The sequence below is a fragment of the Phacochoerus africanus genome, chromosome 1 (assembly GCF_016906955.1).
Source record: "Phacochoerus africanus isolate WHEZ1 chromosome 1, ROS_Pafr_v1, whole genome shotgun sequence".
In the NCBI taxonomy this organism is placed as follows: domain Eukaryota; kingdom Metazoa; phylum Chordata; class Mammalia; order Artiodactyla; family Suidae; genus Phacochoerus; species Phacochoerus africanus.
In genome coordinates, this window is record NC_062544.1 from 179,932,214 (window position 1) to 179,945,710 (window position 13,497).

Sequence of the window (13,497 nt, forward strand, 5' to 3'; positions counted from 1 at the left end):
TGAGTCTTTAGGTCACAGATTGTCAAAGTAGTAACTTGAGTAAAGTTTTAACAACCTTTGAAGTAAAGCTGTTTTGTCTTGGAGGGTTGGGATTATGCCTTCCTATTAGGCATAAGATTTCCGCATCTTATTTGCTACCTTGCAAAAGGAACTTTTACTTTGGTTTACTTTTTCTTTGCACTTACTTAGGATTCCAGAGCCTTCATCTGGGCAGCGGTATAGCAAGGCACTCCACAAAGAAGCCTCTGTCCCTGTCTCTATCCGCTATGGATTACTCAGTAAGGAGGGGTGGAATTTGGGATGGGGATGTGTTGCATGTTGTTTGCTTTTGCTAAACAGCTTCTGTCCTCTTTTCTTTATCCTCTGTTTAAGCAGATTCATGATCTAGTTCAGGCTTCTGCTTTGTTCATCAAGCTCTCGTTGCACCACCTGCCAACCAACAGGCCTAAAAAGTCTTGCACATGTTAGATGGCCTAGTTCCTCTCTTCCAAGGAGAAGGGCCATGAGCTTTGCAGGATGCATGTCCAGAGCGCTTTTCCTTTGAACCTCGTGGACCAGTGCTGAAATACAAGCCTGTGGGATCATCAGCTGGGCCTTCCCTGCTCCCTTTTCACTGTTGTAACCAGGGAGCTGAAGCCAGGCTTGTGAGTGTGTTTCTGGAGTTGAACTCAGGTAGCCAACTTTTCTCCCATTGGAATCTCAAGTCATGAAAATTAAGAATATTTAGAAAAAAATAGGCTTTTCTCTTTCCAAGCAAGAGACATTGTTAGAAAATTAAAAATATATTACCAAATAATCCTAACACTAACTCTCAGCATTTCTTAAGATTGAGCTTGATAGGAAAACTTGTTGAACATGTTGATTCCATTCATCAAGCAAAAAGTACTTTTTTTCCTCTCTCTGTAGCAAATGATGACTTTGCAGTTATTAATAAGATTTGGATATATTAAAATAGCGGAAGAATGATATCTCTTTTGAATTTTTTTAATTTGATGGGTTAAATTCAGTCAAGATTTTATTGAGTAACATTTCCTCAGCGTCATTTTATTAAGAAAGGACAAAATGAGTTGCCTAGGGCAACTGAGGAATATACATAAGGAAATTTAATTGTGTTCATTTTAAAATTTTTCTATCATTAAATTAGCTCCAAAAATATAGGCCTAGTTGTTCTCCTTTATATATATAAAAACCTAGAATCTCTCTGAAGTATTTCAGAAATCGGCTTCTCTTTTTCCCAGAAACATGTATGGTCCAGCTTGTATGTCTTTCGATTACTCTCTGCAAGTCCAGAATCCTCTCCATTACTGTCTCTTAGGTGGAATGCTCTGTCTCTGGGATCATATGTCCTAAACTGGGGGACTCTATATATTCAAGTCACAGCATGATATATGTGGTCTTACTTTCAAAAAACTTGCAGTTTAGTTTCATTTTCATGGAAATAGTGAATTATACTTACTTTAATACTTTAATAAGCTCTCTCCATAAAAAATTATAGGAATATTATTTCATCTTATTTCTGTTTGACTTAAAAAGCCGCTAAGAGCCAAAAATAAGAGGGAAGTCAAACGAATTACAAAATACTGTTTTTTTTAAAGAGTAAAGACCCCTCCTTTTAGTCATAAAGTTGACAAACGCTTTAAGCACTCAACACAGAGAACGTCTCTTACGTGTCCATATTCAGAATGGATTGTTTTCCCTTTCACACGTTAAAAGTTCTGAAATGATCCTTAAGGCCTCTCTTTCCATAAGCACTATGCAAGCAGCATCTGTGGGCAGGAAGGATGATGCGGGAGGTTACAAACGTTCAACTGCAACATTGATTTGTGTCTGTCTCTCTCCCTCTCCCTCTCTGGCCTTTTTCCCTTTAATGAGGACTAGAATGTTTCCACATCAGTTAACTGCCTTCATAAAGCACCAGAAGGTCACACCAGCCCAGACTGATCCTTTTCTTTGTGCCTATAATATAATTGGCTGATTGTGCCAGTGATGAGCGCGCCCCCTCCCCCAGCCCGGTCCTAGCTCCATGTTTGTAAGCCTCACTGCTGGTTTCCGAGGAGAGCAGCTCAGCTCGCTGCGCGCTTCCCGGCACAGGCAGTGCCACTGCGCAGGTTGATCAGCGAAACAGCATCCATTTTAATCTGCGGGGAGCCCCTGCCTTCCCAGGGCGTTCTCTCCACCAGTGGATGCTCCGCGCTTTCCCTCCGCAGCGTCGCTGAGCAGTCCTGCTTTGGGGTCTGCGCCCTAGGATGCACTGAGATGGTACATCAGGAGAACTGTCCGTATCAGGTAAGATTTAAAGCCTGATTGTGAGGCCGGCATCCTTTGGGAGAGGAGGCCTTCCTCTTCCAAAGCAGCAGGTTGCCTCTTTCCGGATTTTCAAGGGATTTTGCTATCCTCTTCTCCTGGCCTTCATTGCATACAGTATTTGAATTGTAATTAGATTTTCCAGAGAGTAATGGGGCAGAAAACACTGCTTCTTTGGCCTTTAAAGCATATGTGAAATCCACTGGGGTGATCTGTGCTTTTCACATTCTGTATGTCTGTACAAATAAGAGGAACTGCTTTGAACTGTAACTGAATTTAAGGGGCTTCGGAGAAGGAAAATCTGGTCAGAATTTCACATAGATAACACTGAAAAATATGATTTTTGCTCATTGCGTTGGGTGTGAGTTACATCACATCCAGGTTTTAGGATTGTCTTGATGGAAATTATGTAAATAGGAAGTACTTGATGACGATCTGGGAGATTTTCAAAAATCAGTTGGCATGCACTTGACATTTAAAAGTTGCACTTGTGTGTCTTTCCAAACTTATTTTTACTAATATGTTGTTTTAAATGCTAGTAAATAGGAATGAAGGTAACAAAAATGCATAAAAACCTCCAAGTAGGAAATTTTTAGCAATACATATTCATCTATGTGCTAATTTGCTATCTGGAGTTTTGAAGTAAACACTTATTAGACAATTTCAAAAGATCACTTCTAGAGTGTTAATAACTCCTTCTCGTGACTGGGACTGTTGCGGCAATCCTGAAAGTATCCTTGTTGTAAACAGACAACGAGAATGTTCTCAGAGAAATGGTTCTTTGCAGCAGCAATCCTGGCTAGTCCAAGTCCTGGCTAGTTCATGTCAGGGTATTACTCAACTGATGGAGTTTAGAAGCTCTAAAGGACCATTTCTCTGATTTAACAATGCCTCTTCCTTGTGTGAGGTAGGTTACCTGAGAACAGCAGGTGTTTCTCATGAGGTCAGATTTCACAGTGGTAAATGTGTGCAGGCAGAAGAGCACATCTCACAAGACTCCAGGCAGTTGTTTCTCAGCTAAGTAAAGTGTGCCGAGAAATATATGTATACGCTTTTTCCTCTGCTTAATAGTTGGAAGTTTGTGACTGAAGACTTGTCTGATAGTATTTCTGTTTTATAGTACACTGAGGTCCATAGATCCTCCATATCAAGATTTGTGCTTCGTAGGAATTCTTTCCAAGAGAAAGGGGCCATGATATTGAGGAAACAACCAAAACTTGACTTGCACAGAATACAGTTTGGGAGTGGAGAATGTTGACATCTGTGAGAGCCTAACCTACTTATTGCATGGCTCCAGGTGATTAAATTGCTAAAATAATTAAAATCATTTTTCTGCTCACTTTTCAGAGAGGCTATGTAATTTAATTGTTAAAAGGCAGGATACTATAAGATTATTCCCTGTATCTTTTAATAAGATTGAACATAGAATCACTAGTTTTTCAAGTTAAAAATTGGACAATATCAGCAATTTCATCTGGAAAGGGGGAATTTTGTTAGCCTCTTGCTATCAGAGGAAGACAAATGGATTTTTATTTTATATGAACTACAACATATAATACTATAATTGTGTTCAGTAGTTTTAAAGCATTTATTGCTCTGAGTTCCCAGATGGCACAGTGGGCTAAGGATCCACCGTTGCCACTGCTATGGCTCAGGTCACTGCTGTGGCACAGGTTTGATCCCTGGCCCAGGAACTGCCACATGCCACAGGCATGGCCAATAATACCAATAATAATAATGAAGTATCTATTGCTTATTTTCACAATAAAATTATGTACATTAGGCAGATAATACTAGGCAATAGTGTCTGCATCTCCACAGGGCTTTATAGAACTCTTCACGTGTATATTTTTTCAAAATGCTCTCCCTTTACTCATAACTCAGCAAAAACAAGAACATTAAACTTAGAGCCAAGTCTCCATCCTACTTAGCAACAGTCTTAGAACCTACCTGGCACCACATGTGATTAGACTCAATAAGGGCGGTTTCCCTAAATTCTTGGCTTGATGTTAGCATGGTCATGATGATATCAACAGTTTGTTGTTTTCAGAAACTTCTCATTTTCTGATGAAGATTTGTTTATTTGTTTGTTTGTTTATTGGCTATGGCATGTGGAAGTTCTCAGGCCAGGGATCGAACCTGCGCCACAGCAGTGACTTAAGCCACAGCAGTAACAACTATGGATCCTTAACTGCTAGGCCAGCAGGGAACTCCAAGGCTTGCTTGCTTGGTTTCATTCATTCATTCATTCATTCATCCTTAAGGAAAATAGTACAGATTCTTTGGGTTAGCATTATAGTGAGTAGAAGAGATTTATTTGTAGGACATATTCCTGTGCTCCATAAATGTATACCAAGATTTCTTAGGAATTCCTGCTGTGGCACAGCCAGGATTGGCAACATCTCTGGAGCACTGGGACACAGGTTCGATCCCTGGCCCCGCACAGTGGGTTAAGGAACTGGCATTGCCTCATAGGTGGCAACTATAGCTCAGATCTGATCCCTGGCCTGGGAACTCCATATGCCACAGGGAATCCCCCCCACCTCCAAATAAACACCCAAGGAGGTTTCTTAATGAAGAGTCCATGAATGGGGCTTCGCAGTCTTTCCCCTCAAACTTACACGCGCATTCTGGTGCACATGTCTAGATTATGTAATTATTATTACTGTCGTCATCATTAGATCAATAACATCCTCTTAATTGGTACAGCTCTTATCCTTGCCCCCCATTCTGTGGTCTGTTTTCAACACAGTAGCAGAATGATCTTTTAAGACCTAAGTTAGAGCCTGTCATCCATCTCAAAATTCTCCTCCTCAGAGTAAAGGCTGACATCCTCTCAGGGGCCCCAAGACCTTACATCAGCTCGGCCCTGATCCTGCTCGGACTCCTCTCTCATATCCCCATCCTTCATCCTGTGTGGCCTGCCCCCACCCCCACTTGCTGCCCTTCCTGCCCAGCATGTGCTTCCCCTAGGTACCTTGTGTAGTGTTGCAGATGGAACAGAGGATCTGCAGTGTTTGGGACATGCTTATACTAAAAAAATTGTTCATTGTTTACCTGAAATTCATATTCACCTGGGCATCTTGCATTTGTCCTGTTGCTAACTCCCATGGCTTACTCTCTCACTTTTACAGATCTTTGCTCAGATCTCACTTTCTTGTGAAGACCTTCTCCAGACCTACTATGTCAACCTCCAACTTCCCAATCCTATCCCAATATTTCTATTACACTTCCCTAATTTATTTTTATACTTGGCATTTATCACCATCTATCAGATGGCATATTTTACTTATTTATCTATTCTCTGTCTCCCTCATTCCCTGGAAGCTCCAGGAGGGCAGAGATTTGTATGTTTGTATCCATCTGCTCTCCTCCTGCTAAGAACATGCTCTCAGATAATGCGGATGGATATGCCTACTGTATACAAAGTTGGCTAAGAAAAAAGGCACTGACCAGACATAGCATAGCATTGTAGTTTCTTTTTGATGGCCGTTGGGGTAACTTTCATTCCTACTTCTTCCCACCCCACCCCCACCATTAACCTGCACTGTTTTCATTGTCTGAGGGTCACATTGTCCCCTTATTTCTTGTCACTTTTCTCATCTGCGAAATGGGATTTTTTTTTTCCTACTTAGTATCCTGGGATGAGAGTTAGCAGGTCCCTGCCAGAGGCCACCTTTCTACATAGACAAGTCAGTTGCCATGACTTAAGAGCCACCTTCTCCTAACACACCTGAAGGGCTCAGTGAAAATTGTAAAGCAACCCAGGGAGAGCATGCATCACTTCACTTCCCAATTATTTACTGCCAACATATAGAAGCGGAATTGTTTCTCATATATTGCCTTTCCTAATAGATGATTGTTTTGAGAAAGAGAGTTTCACTGCTTCTAAGAGCTTGAAAACCCCTGTTTGAGGTGGATGGATGCACTGTGCTTTGAACAACTTAATCGAAGGAGGACTGATCAGAGAGAGATTCTCTGGAAGAATTTTTCATGGTTGTTTTGTTTTTAAAGGTTCTCATGTTGTCATCATCTTCGTGTACTTTTCTCCCTCCCAGGATTTACATTAGCACAGAGGTTACTGAGGCATGTGTTGTCATTTTCAGTTGTAGCCCTGTTAAAAGATAGAGCTATCGACCTCCATTTTCCAGTCTTGGGGGGAAGCCAATCTCTTCAGGAAAGAGCCTTGCCCACAGCTTCAGGCCTGGCAGTCTTCAAGAGGCCAGATTCTTCTAAACTGTCTCTGACAGAAAGCTTTGAAATATTGTTAACTTGAAAGCACAAGCTTAGGTCAAAGGGTTCATTTTGCTTTAAAACTCCCAAATATTTCTCCTCCTTCCTTGAAGTTAGTTTTGGGGATTAGTGTGTATATAAAAACTAAGGCACACTTTCATCCTTTTCTTTCCATTGCTTAAATTTCATAATGAATACCTCAGATATAGCCCACACCCTCACATTCTTAGCTACTGTAAGAATGGAGTAGGAAAAAAGTAAAATGGTATGTGAATGACTTTCATCTTTTTTCTTCCCTCGGGAGCATAAAGAGACTACTCTCTGGTCCTGATAAAGCACCGAAATCTTTAATGCGTCCCCATTTTCTTTAGGATACTTTTCTAACCTCTTTGCATGGCATTCGATGCCCAACCATGATCTGAACACTGAGCAGAAACACTCCCTCCTCCAGACCCTATCCTCCTGCCCCCACATTGCTCTCAGTCCTTTTTCTTTGCTGTGATGCCGCCCACATGCCTGCTTCTACCTGTTGCAAGCTGATGCATCTAAGGCTCAAATGCCACCTCCTTCAGGAAACATGCTCCTTCTCAGTGCATTTTGTTTTTATGTCTGTTAGAACCCATTTACAGTTAGTGATGTATAAGTCTGTTTCCCCCATTAGACAACAGGTTTCATGAAGACAAAGACCTGATATTCATTTCTTGCCCTACAAAAAAAGTATGTGTTCGATAAATGTATGTTGGACTGAATTGCAAGTTCTTGCTTTTTCAGGCTTTTTTTTTTTTTTTTTTTTTTTGCTTTTTAGGGCTGTATCTGAAGCATATGAAAGTTCCTACGCTAGAGGTCTAATCAGAGCTTCAGCTGCCGACCTATACCACAGCCACAGCAACGTGGGATCCAAGCTGTGTCTGCCACCTACACCACAGCTCACAGCAACACTGGATCCTTAACCCACTGATTGAGGCCAGGGATCAAATCCCACATCCTCATGGATTCTAGTCGGGTTCATTAACTGCTGAGCCACAAAGGGAACTCCCTGAATTGCAAGTTATGCAGTTAGTGCAGTTCTGAGTCCCCAGGGTCTTTCTGAATCATGATACCAGAGAGAAGCTCAGATCTGTGCACTGCAGCAGGGAGTTGGTGAAGCTGATCCTGGTACTCCTTTGTACCTGGCTTATGATCCTCTTGGCCAGTTTCCAGCATCCTATGTGCCAAGACGGGGGACAGAGTGCAAGGAACAAAATGAGAGACAGCCATCCCACCCTTCGCAGAGATGATGCATCAAGAACACACCTCCAACACCTACTTCTCCTTCACCAAGGGAAGTTTCCCCTGGTGACCGTCACAATCCATCTTCAAGCAATTTTTCAAAATACCTGTGGTTAGTTGAGGCAAATATTCATCCTCAAGCCACCTTTCTTAATATATTAAATTTTGCCAAGTTTTCATAAATCCTTTTACCATAGAGAGATCATTTTACTGTCTCCTGAAATGCCAACTATTTCTTGGGCAAAATGTTTTAGCCCAGTTGAAGTGTCATACCCAGCCCATAAAATAAAAATGTCTTATATTGGTCTCACATAATAAAACTAGGGAGTAGATCAATTTAAATAATACATCAAGATACTTTAAAAGTTCTTGCTGGACAAAGTAGTAAACAGCCTTTCATGCCCAGATTCTAGTGGGTCATTTAATGGTTAACAAGGGAAAGGAAATATAGTCTGTCCCCGCTGACAATGGGCCAAGGGAGGGCTCATTTCCCAATCCCCTCTTCCTGTGAATGAGAAAACAAGATATCAAATTTGATTTCATTTAAGATTCTGCTCAATTTAAGCCTAGCTTCATCCACAGCAGGGAAAAAAATATATTGACCTAATGGAAAGGGGAATTTCAAAGCATTTTTGTGCACTGTCTGATATAGGCTTTTACATACAAGTGCCATGAAAAATAAATAATATGTAGGTTCAGTGAAGCTATTTTTCTGTTCTGTTCCATAGGTTTTTATTTCATGGGAAAATTCCCCCTCCCCCATAGTTAATAGTGTTAAAGAATACTTTGTTTTCATTGTTTGGCCTTGTTGAGTGTAGTTGGGCTTTGCCTTGTTGAGATACTGTGACTGAGGAGGGAGTAATGTGTCATCTATCACTTTAAAAAGTCAGAAAATAGTTGTGGGTATAAAGTCATCTGCACTTGTTTTTAGGCTGAATGTGTGAAAATCTAACATATGTTTCATCACAAAAGGAGTGCAGGAGTACATGCCCAAATGGGGTAAAAGCCATTTTAACAGGGCTTCAGTATGGGCCTGATCTAAAATAGAAATTTAGCACAAGCACATCATTCCTATTTAAAGTAGCACCGGGGGCCTCAAACATCATGATTTAGACAGCGAGCAATTTTAAGAAATAAATATGCAACGTGTATTTTAAGCCAAAAGTCTAGTATTTTCTCTTGGAAAAAGAGGGGTGGTGATGGGGAATGGGAAGGAAATAGGAACACAGCTATGGTACATATAAGTGCATGCATGATTTTTGGAGAGTAGAGACCCCACCTTCATGTGTACACACATACACACACACACGGGTGCTTGGATAACTAAGATTTTAAATCCAGAAGCTCAACATTAATAGCACTGTATCCTATTATTTATTTATACTCTCTATATCAAGGGAAAGTTTGAAATTTTGGTGAACTTAGTATTCTCCTGGGCGCTATCCACAAGCATCAGAAATTACCAAGCTTCTTGAAATAGAAAGTACTTTGACAAAATTGCTTGAATTCAGAAGAAGACAGCCAGCCAAAGGACTGGTGACAATCTGTGTAGGAGAGCCATTAATAGGGAAAGAATAAGAACACAGGAAACCATAATGAGGGCACTAATGCTGGCCCCCCCGGTAGCTGGGCCGTGGCCATCCAAGTGACTGTAGTTGAGTTTCTGGTCCTCAGGTCTTCAGCCAGGCTGAAAACATAATGTCTGTGGTCCTGAAGCTTTCTGATATGGGTAAACCACTGGCATTCTGTCTACTCCCAACACCTTCACCTCCTCCACTCCATGTTCCCAATGCTATTGGTTTAACCTTTTAAACCTGCATTGAAAAGTCCATTTCAAAAACACATGCATATTTACATGGTTTATCTAGCAATCAGAATATCTTAACTGAAAAGCAAAGTACATTTAGATGAATATTACACAGAAAAAAAAAAAGCTTATTTGAAAAGAGATTATAAATCAGGTTTGTACTGCACGTGGAATTTGGATATAAAGGTGGAAGGAAAGGCAGTGGGAGGGTAAGGGGTTAATCAGGCTAAAGTAGAGTTGCCATTGATGAATAGGAAAATCTTTTGACAATGCGTAAGTGATTTCCCAGTAATGTGGTCGGTGTTCTCAGAGTCAATAATTTCCACTAGTGGCTGATAATGATCATTTAAAAGCATTAGCTCACGTGACCAGTGCACCTTGCAGTTCAGATCATGGCTTGACAGGAAACTGAAGCACAGTCCTTGTCCTTGAATTTCAGCTGGCAGTTGGGGGTTGGGGGGGGCGGGCAGCAGAGGCCCTTTCAGCTTCAGAACCTTTAAGTGGCTCTGTGTACATTTTCTAAGGGGAAGCATTAGTGTCTGGGGCCATGTTTTGCCAACAGAGTTTGTTTTAGAGAAGACAGCAGTAGAGGAAGGAACCAGAGAAAATTCTCTGTAGGAAGGACATGGGTGGCTGTTACCCCTTGTTTTGCAGCTATGATAAAACCACCAAATGTTACGTTCAGCTCAAGCCTTCTAAGCTGGTGTTTTGTCTTGTTTTTTCCTCTCTTGCACTCATTTGTACCTCTTTGAAGTGAAATTAATTACACTTGATTTCAAGCATCTAAAGTCAAGATCTCACCACCATATCTAGAAGCATGATCTAAAAAAGAAGGATGGAAGTTCCCGTGGTGGCGCAGCAGGTTCGGGATCCCGCATTGTCTCTGAGGTGGTGTGGGTTGGATCCCTGGCCTGGCACAGTGAGTTAAGGAACTGGCATTGCTGCAGCTGTGTCATAGGTCACAGTGGCTTGAATTCGATCCCTGACCTGGGAATTTCCATATGCCGTGGGTGTGGCCAAAAAAGAAAAATGTTTAAATAAATTAAAATAAAATAAGGATAATGGCTTTTAATGAATGTTTTTCAAGATCTAGAGCTGTGCTTCTAAAACTGAAAGTGCACTTAGAAATCTTAGAGCCCTTTTAAAAGTGCATTTTTGATTCATTAGTCTAGGGTGGGACCTGAGAGTTTGCATTTCCAAGCAGCTCCCAAGATGCTCTGGTCAGAGGACATGTTTTGAGTAACAAAGATCTAGAAAACAAAGCTCAGCCCATGGGATAGGAAAATATCATATTTTAAGCTGGCACAAACCATCCATATAGTGGTGGTACAGATCCTTCCGGAAAGGGTCTGGGCTATGAGCCTGTGTGCTGAGCACTTCTTTGGGGAGGCTACAAAGTAAATTCACCACCGCTGGGGACCAAGTTTCAAGAGGAGATGGTCTGCCACTTATTTCTATATAGAACTTGCTAGTATGGCTTATGCCAAGACAAGATGTAGGGGGTAGAGAAGGGGGATGGTCTTTGGTACTTTCTTAGTACTAATCCTTGTTGCTGTTGTAGCCCTGGGAAATTTCTACCTTGGATTTTGAGGTACCTTTCTCTAGAAGGTAATATATTATTATTGTATGTGTGTGTACGTACATGTGTATGTTGTGGTCAGTATATCATTAGTATATATAAATTAATTTGAACACCGTATACGTATACATAGTAGTGAAAGTTCAGTCTCTCTTGCTTACTCTTTTTTTTTTTTTTTTGCTTTTTGGGCCCTACCCATGGCATATGCAAGTTCCCAGGCTAGGGGACGAATCAGAGCTACAGCTGCTGGCCTACATTGCAACCACAGCAACACAGGATCTGACCCAGCATCTGCAACCTATGCCACAGCTCACAGCAATGCCAGATCCCTGACTGAGCAAGGGCAGGGATTGAACCCACATCCTCACGGATACCAGTCAGATTCGTTTCTACTGCACCCCAGTGGAAACTCCAAGAGTTCAGTCATTTTAACTGTATATTAAAGCCCACCCTGTTAAAATTAAAAGTCAAAAGATGTTAGTAATTAGTCTTACAGTTTTATGTATTTTACTAAGTCTTACAATATCTAAATTTTTATAATTGCATTCATGTTAACTCCTGACTGTAAATAGCTAAGTGGACTAGGATACTAACCTAGATAAGAGGCTGAAATCCCTGAAATTCATGGTAGGTCCCTTCCTTCAACCTGAGCAGGCCCATTTTTACCTTTTGAATATATGTGGTTTCCATAGAAGATTTTGGTTGAAAAGCACTCATGTGAACTAGCAATGTTTCCTTCTGTGGACAGCATGCAGAAGAAACATTGTAAGCAGCACACAGCTCTTTACGCTACCTTTCTCTGCTATTTATGTATTCATTCAACAGCTCTTCTTGTACCTAACTTCTTCACTTAACATGTAGAAGGCGGTGTCTAGATGCTGTGGGAAAAACAAGATGAATAAACATAAATTCCTGCCCCCTTAGAGAAAGGCTTGAAACCATCATGGTGTAGGAAAGAAACCACTGTGGCTCTAAAAACAGCAAGGTAAATGCAAAAGGAAAATTCATTCTATGGTGTATTAGGTCAAGACCATCAATGAAGGAGTTTTTATGTCATTCCTTGAGGTCTAATCATCACATAGCAGTTGATATGTGCTGGGCGTTCCAGATGTGTGTTTATAAAATCATTTCAATACATGATATTGTTACTTGAGAGCTGCCAGAATTCTCTCCATATTAAATCCTAATTTTAAAAGCTATGCTTGGGGTTATTTTATTGGATACACTTGTTTCTTACCGGAGCAGCCGGTGGGAGGCAGTCCAACATACGTGTTTCAAATGCAGGCCCCAGAAGCAGAGGGCGCAGGTTCAGATTCTGGCCTGGCCATTGGCAAGTTGCCACACTAGGGCAATTCTCTTAACCCCACTGAGCTTTCATTCCAATGTAAAGTGCACTGATAAAATAATATCTACCTCAGAGGGTTCCTGTGTGGATTAAAGACCCATGTAAGAGGCACATGTAAAGTGCCAGGCACGTAGAGACCCCTCCACTAAAGGGTACCTATTGATATTATAATATACATCATGTAATATGACACATGCTTCCTTCATTTAACTAACCTTCTTTGGCAGAATTTAATATACTCAAAATCCTTTAAAGTAGAGCATCCTTTGTTTTAACCCCAAAGCCTTAGCTTTAGAGAATTCTTTGGAGTTGGGAACATATACACTGGGGCAGCACTCAGTAACCAGAACTGCTTTACAGGCCCAGAAGGTGTACTGGGTGTCTTGCATTGTGCAGATGGTGGGACCCTGTCTAGAGTGAGGGTCCTGGGGTCTGGAGGAGAGTTAAGACAAGGGAAATCTCTGCTAGGGAGAAGCTCTGCCCAAATGCAGGTGTAGGGAATTCCCATTGTGGCTTATCAGGTTAAGAACCAGACTAGTGTCCATGAGAATGTGGGTTTGATCCTTATCCATAGGTTAAGGATCTGGCATTGCTCTGAGCTGTGGTACAGGCTGGCAGCTGTAGCTCCGATTCAACCCCTAGCCCAAGAACTTCCATATGCCGCAGGTACAGCCCTAAAAAGACAAGTGCAGGTATAGCTGGGGAGATACAACTGCCACCAAACTGTGTACAAAGAAGGTACAAGACCTTCTTTGGGAAGCTGAGGTGGGGAGATGAGGGTGAAGTTACGGGGGGATTTAGACTTCGGTCATGGGGTGCAGAGGAAAGTATTTGCTGTGTGGAAGGAGGGCTGCAATAAACTACATTGAGACACCTTTATGCTACAAGTCTTCCACAAATTGAATTTTTAAAAATTTGTGGAGAGAAATAGTGGACAGGTAAGCATGTCAGCAGAGGTTC

At 41.4% G+C, this 13,497-nt stretch overlaps 1 protein-coding gene across 9 annotated transcripts in view; it reads left to right on the forward strand.

The window, feature by feature from the left end:
• The window catches only part of SCHIP1 (schwannomin interacting protein 1), a 579,912-nt gene that overhangs the window by 518,929 nt on the left and 47,486 nt on the right, over positions 1-13,497 (forward strand). The window contains exon 1 of one of the 9 annotated variants that reach the window (XM_047785675.1): positions 2,031-2,286. The exons of the other annotated variants lie outside the window; for them this stretch is intronic. Within the exon in view, the coding sequence (XP_047641631.1) occupies positions 2,257-2,286 (30 nt within the window). The 5' untranslated portion in view covers positions 2,031-2,256. Of the gene's footprint in view, positions 1-2,030; positions 2,287-13,497 lie in introns of those variants that run through there. 9 annotated transcript variants of the gene reach the window in all.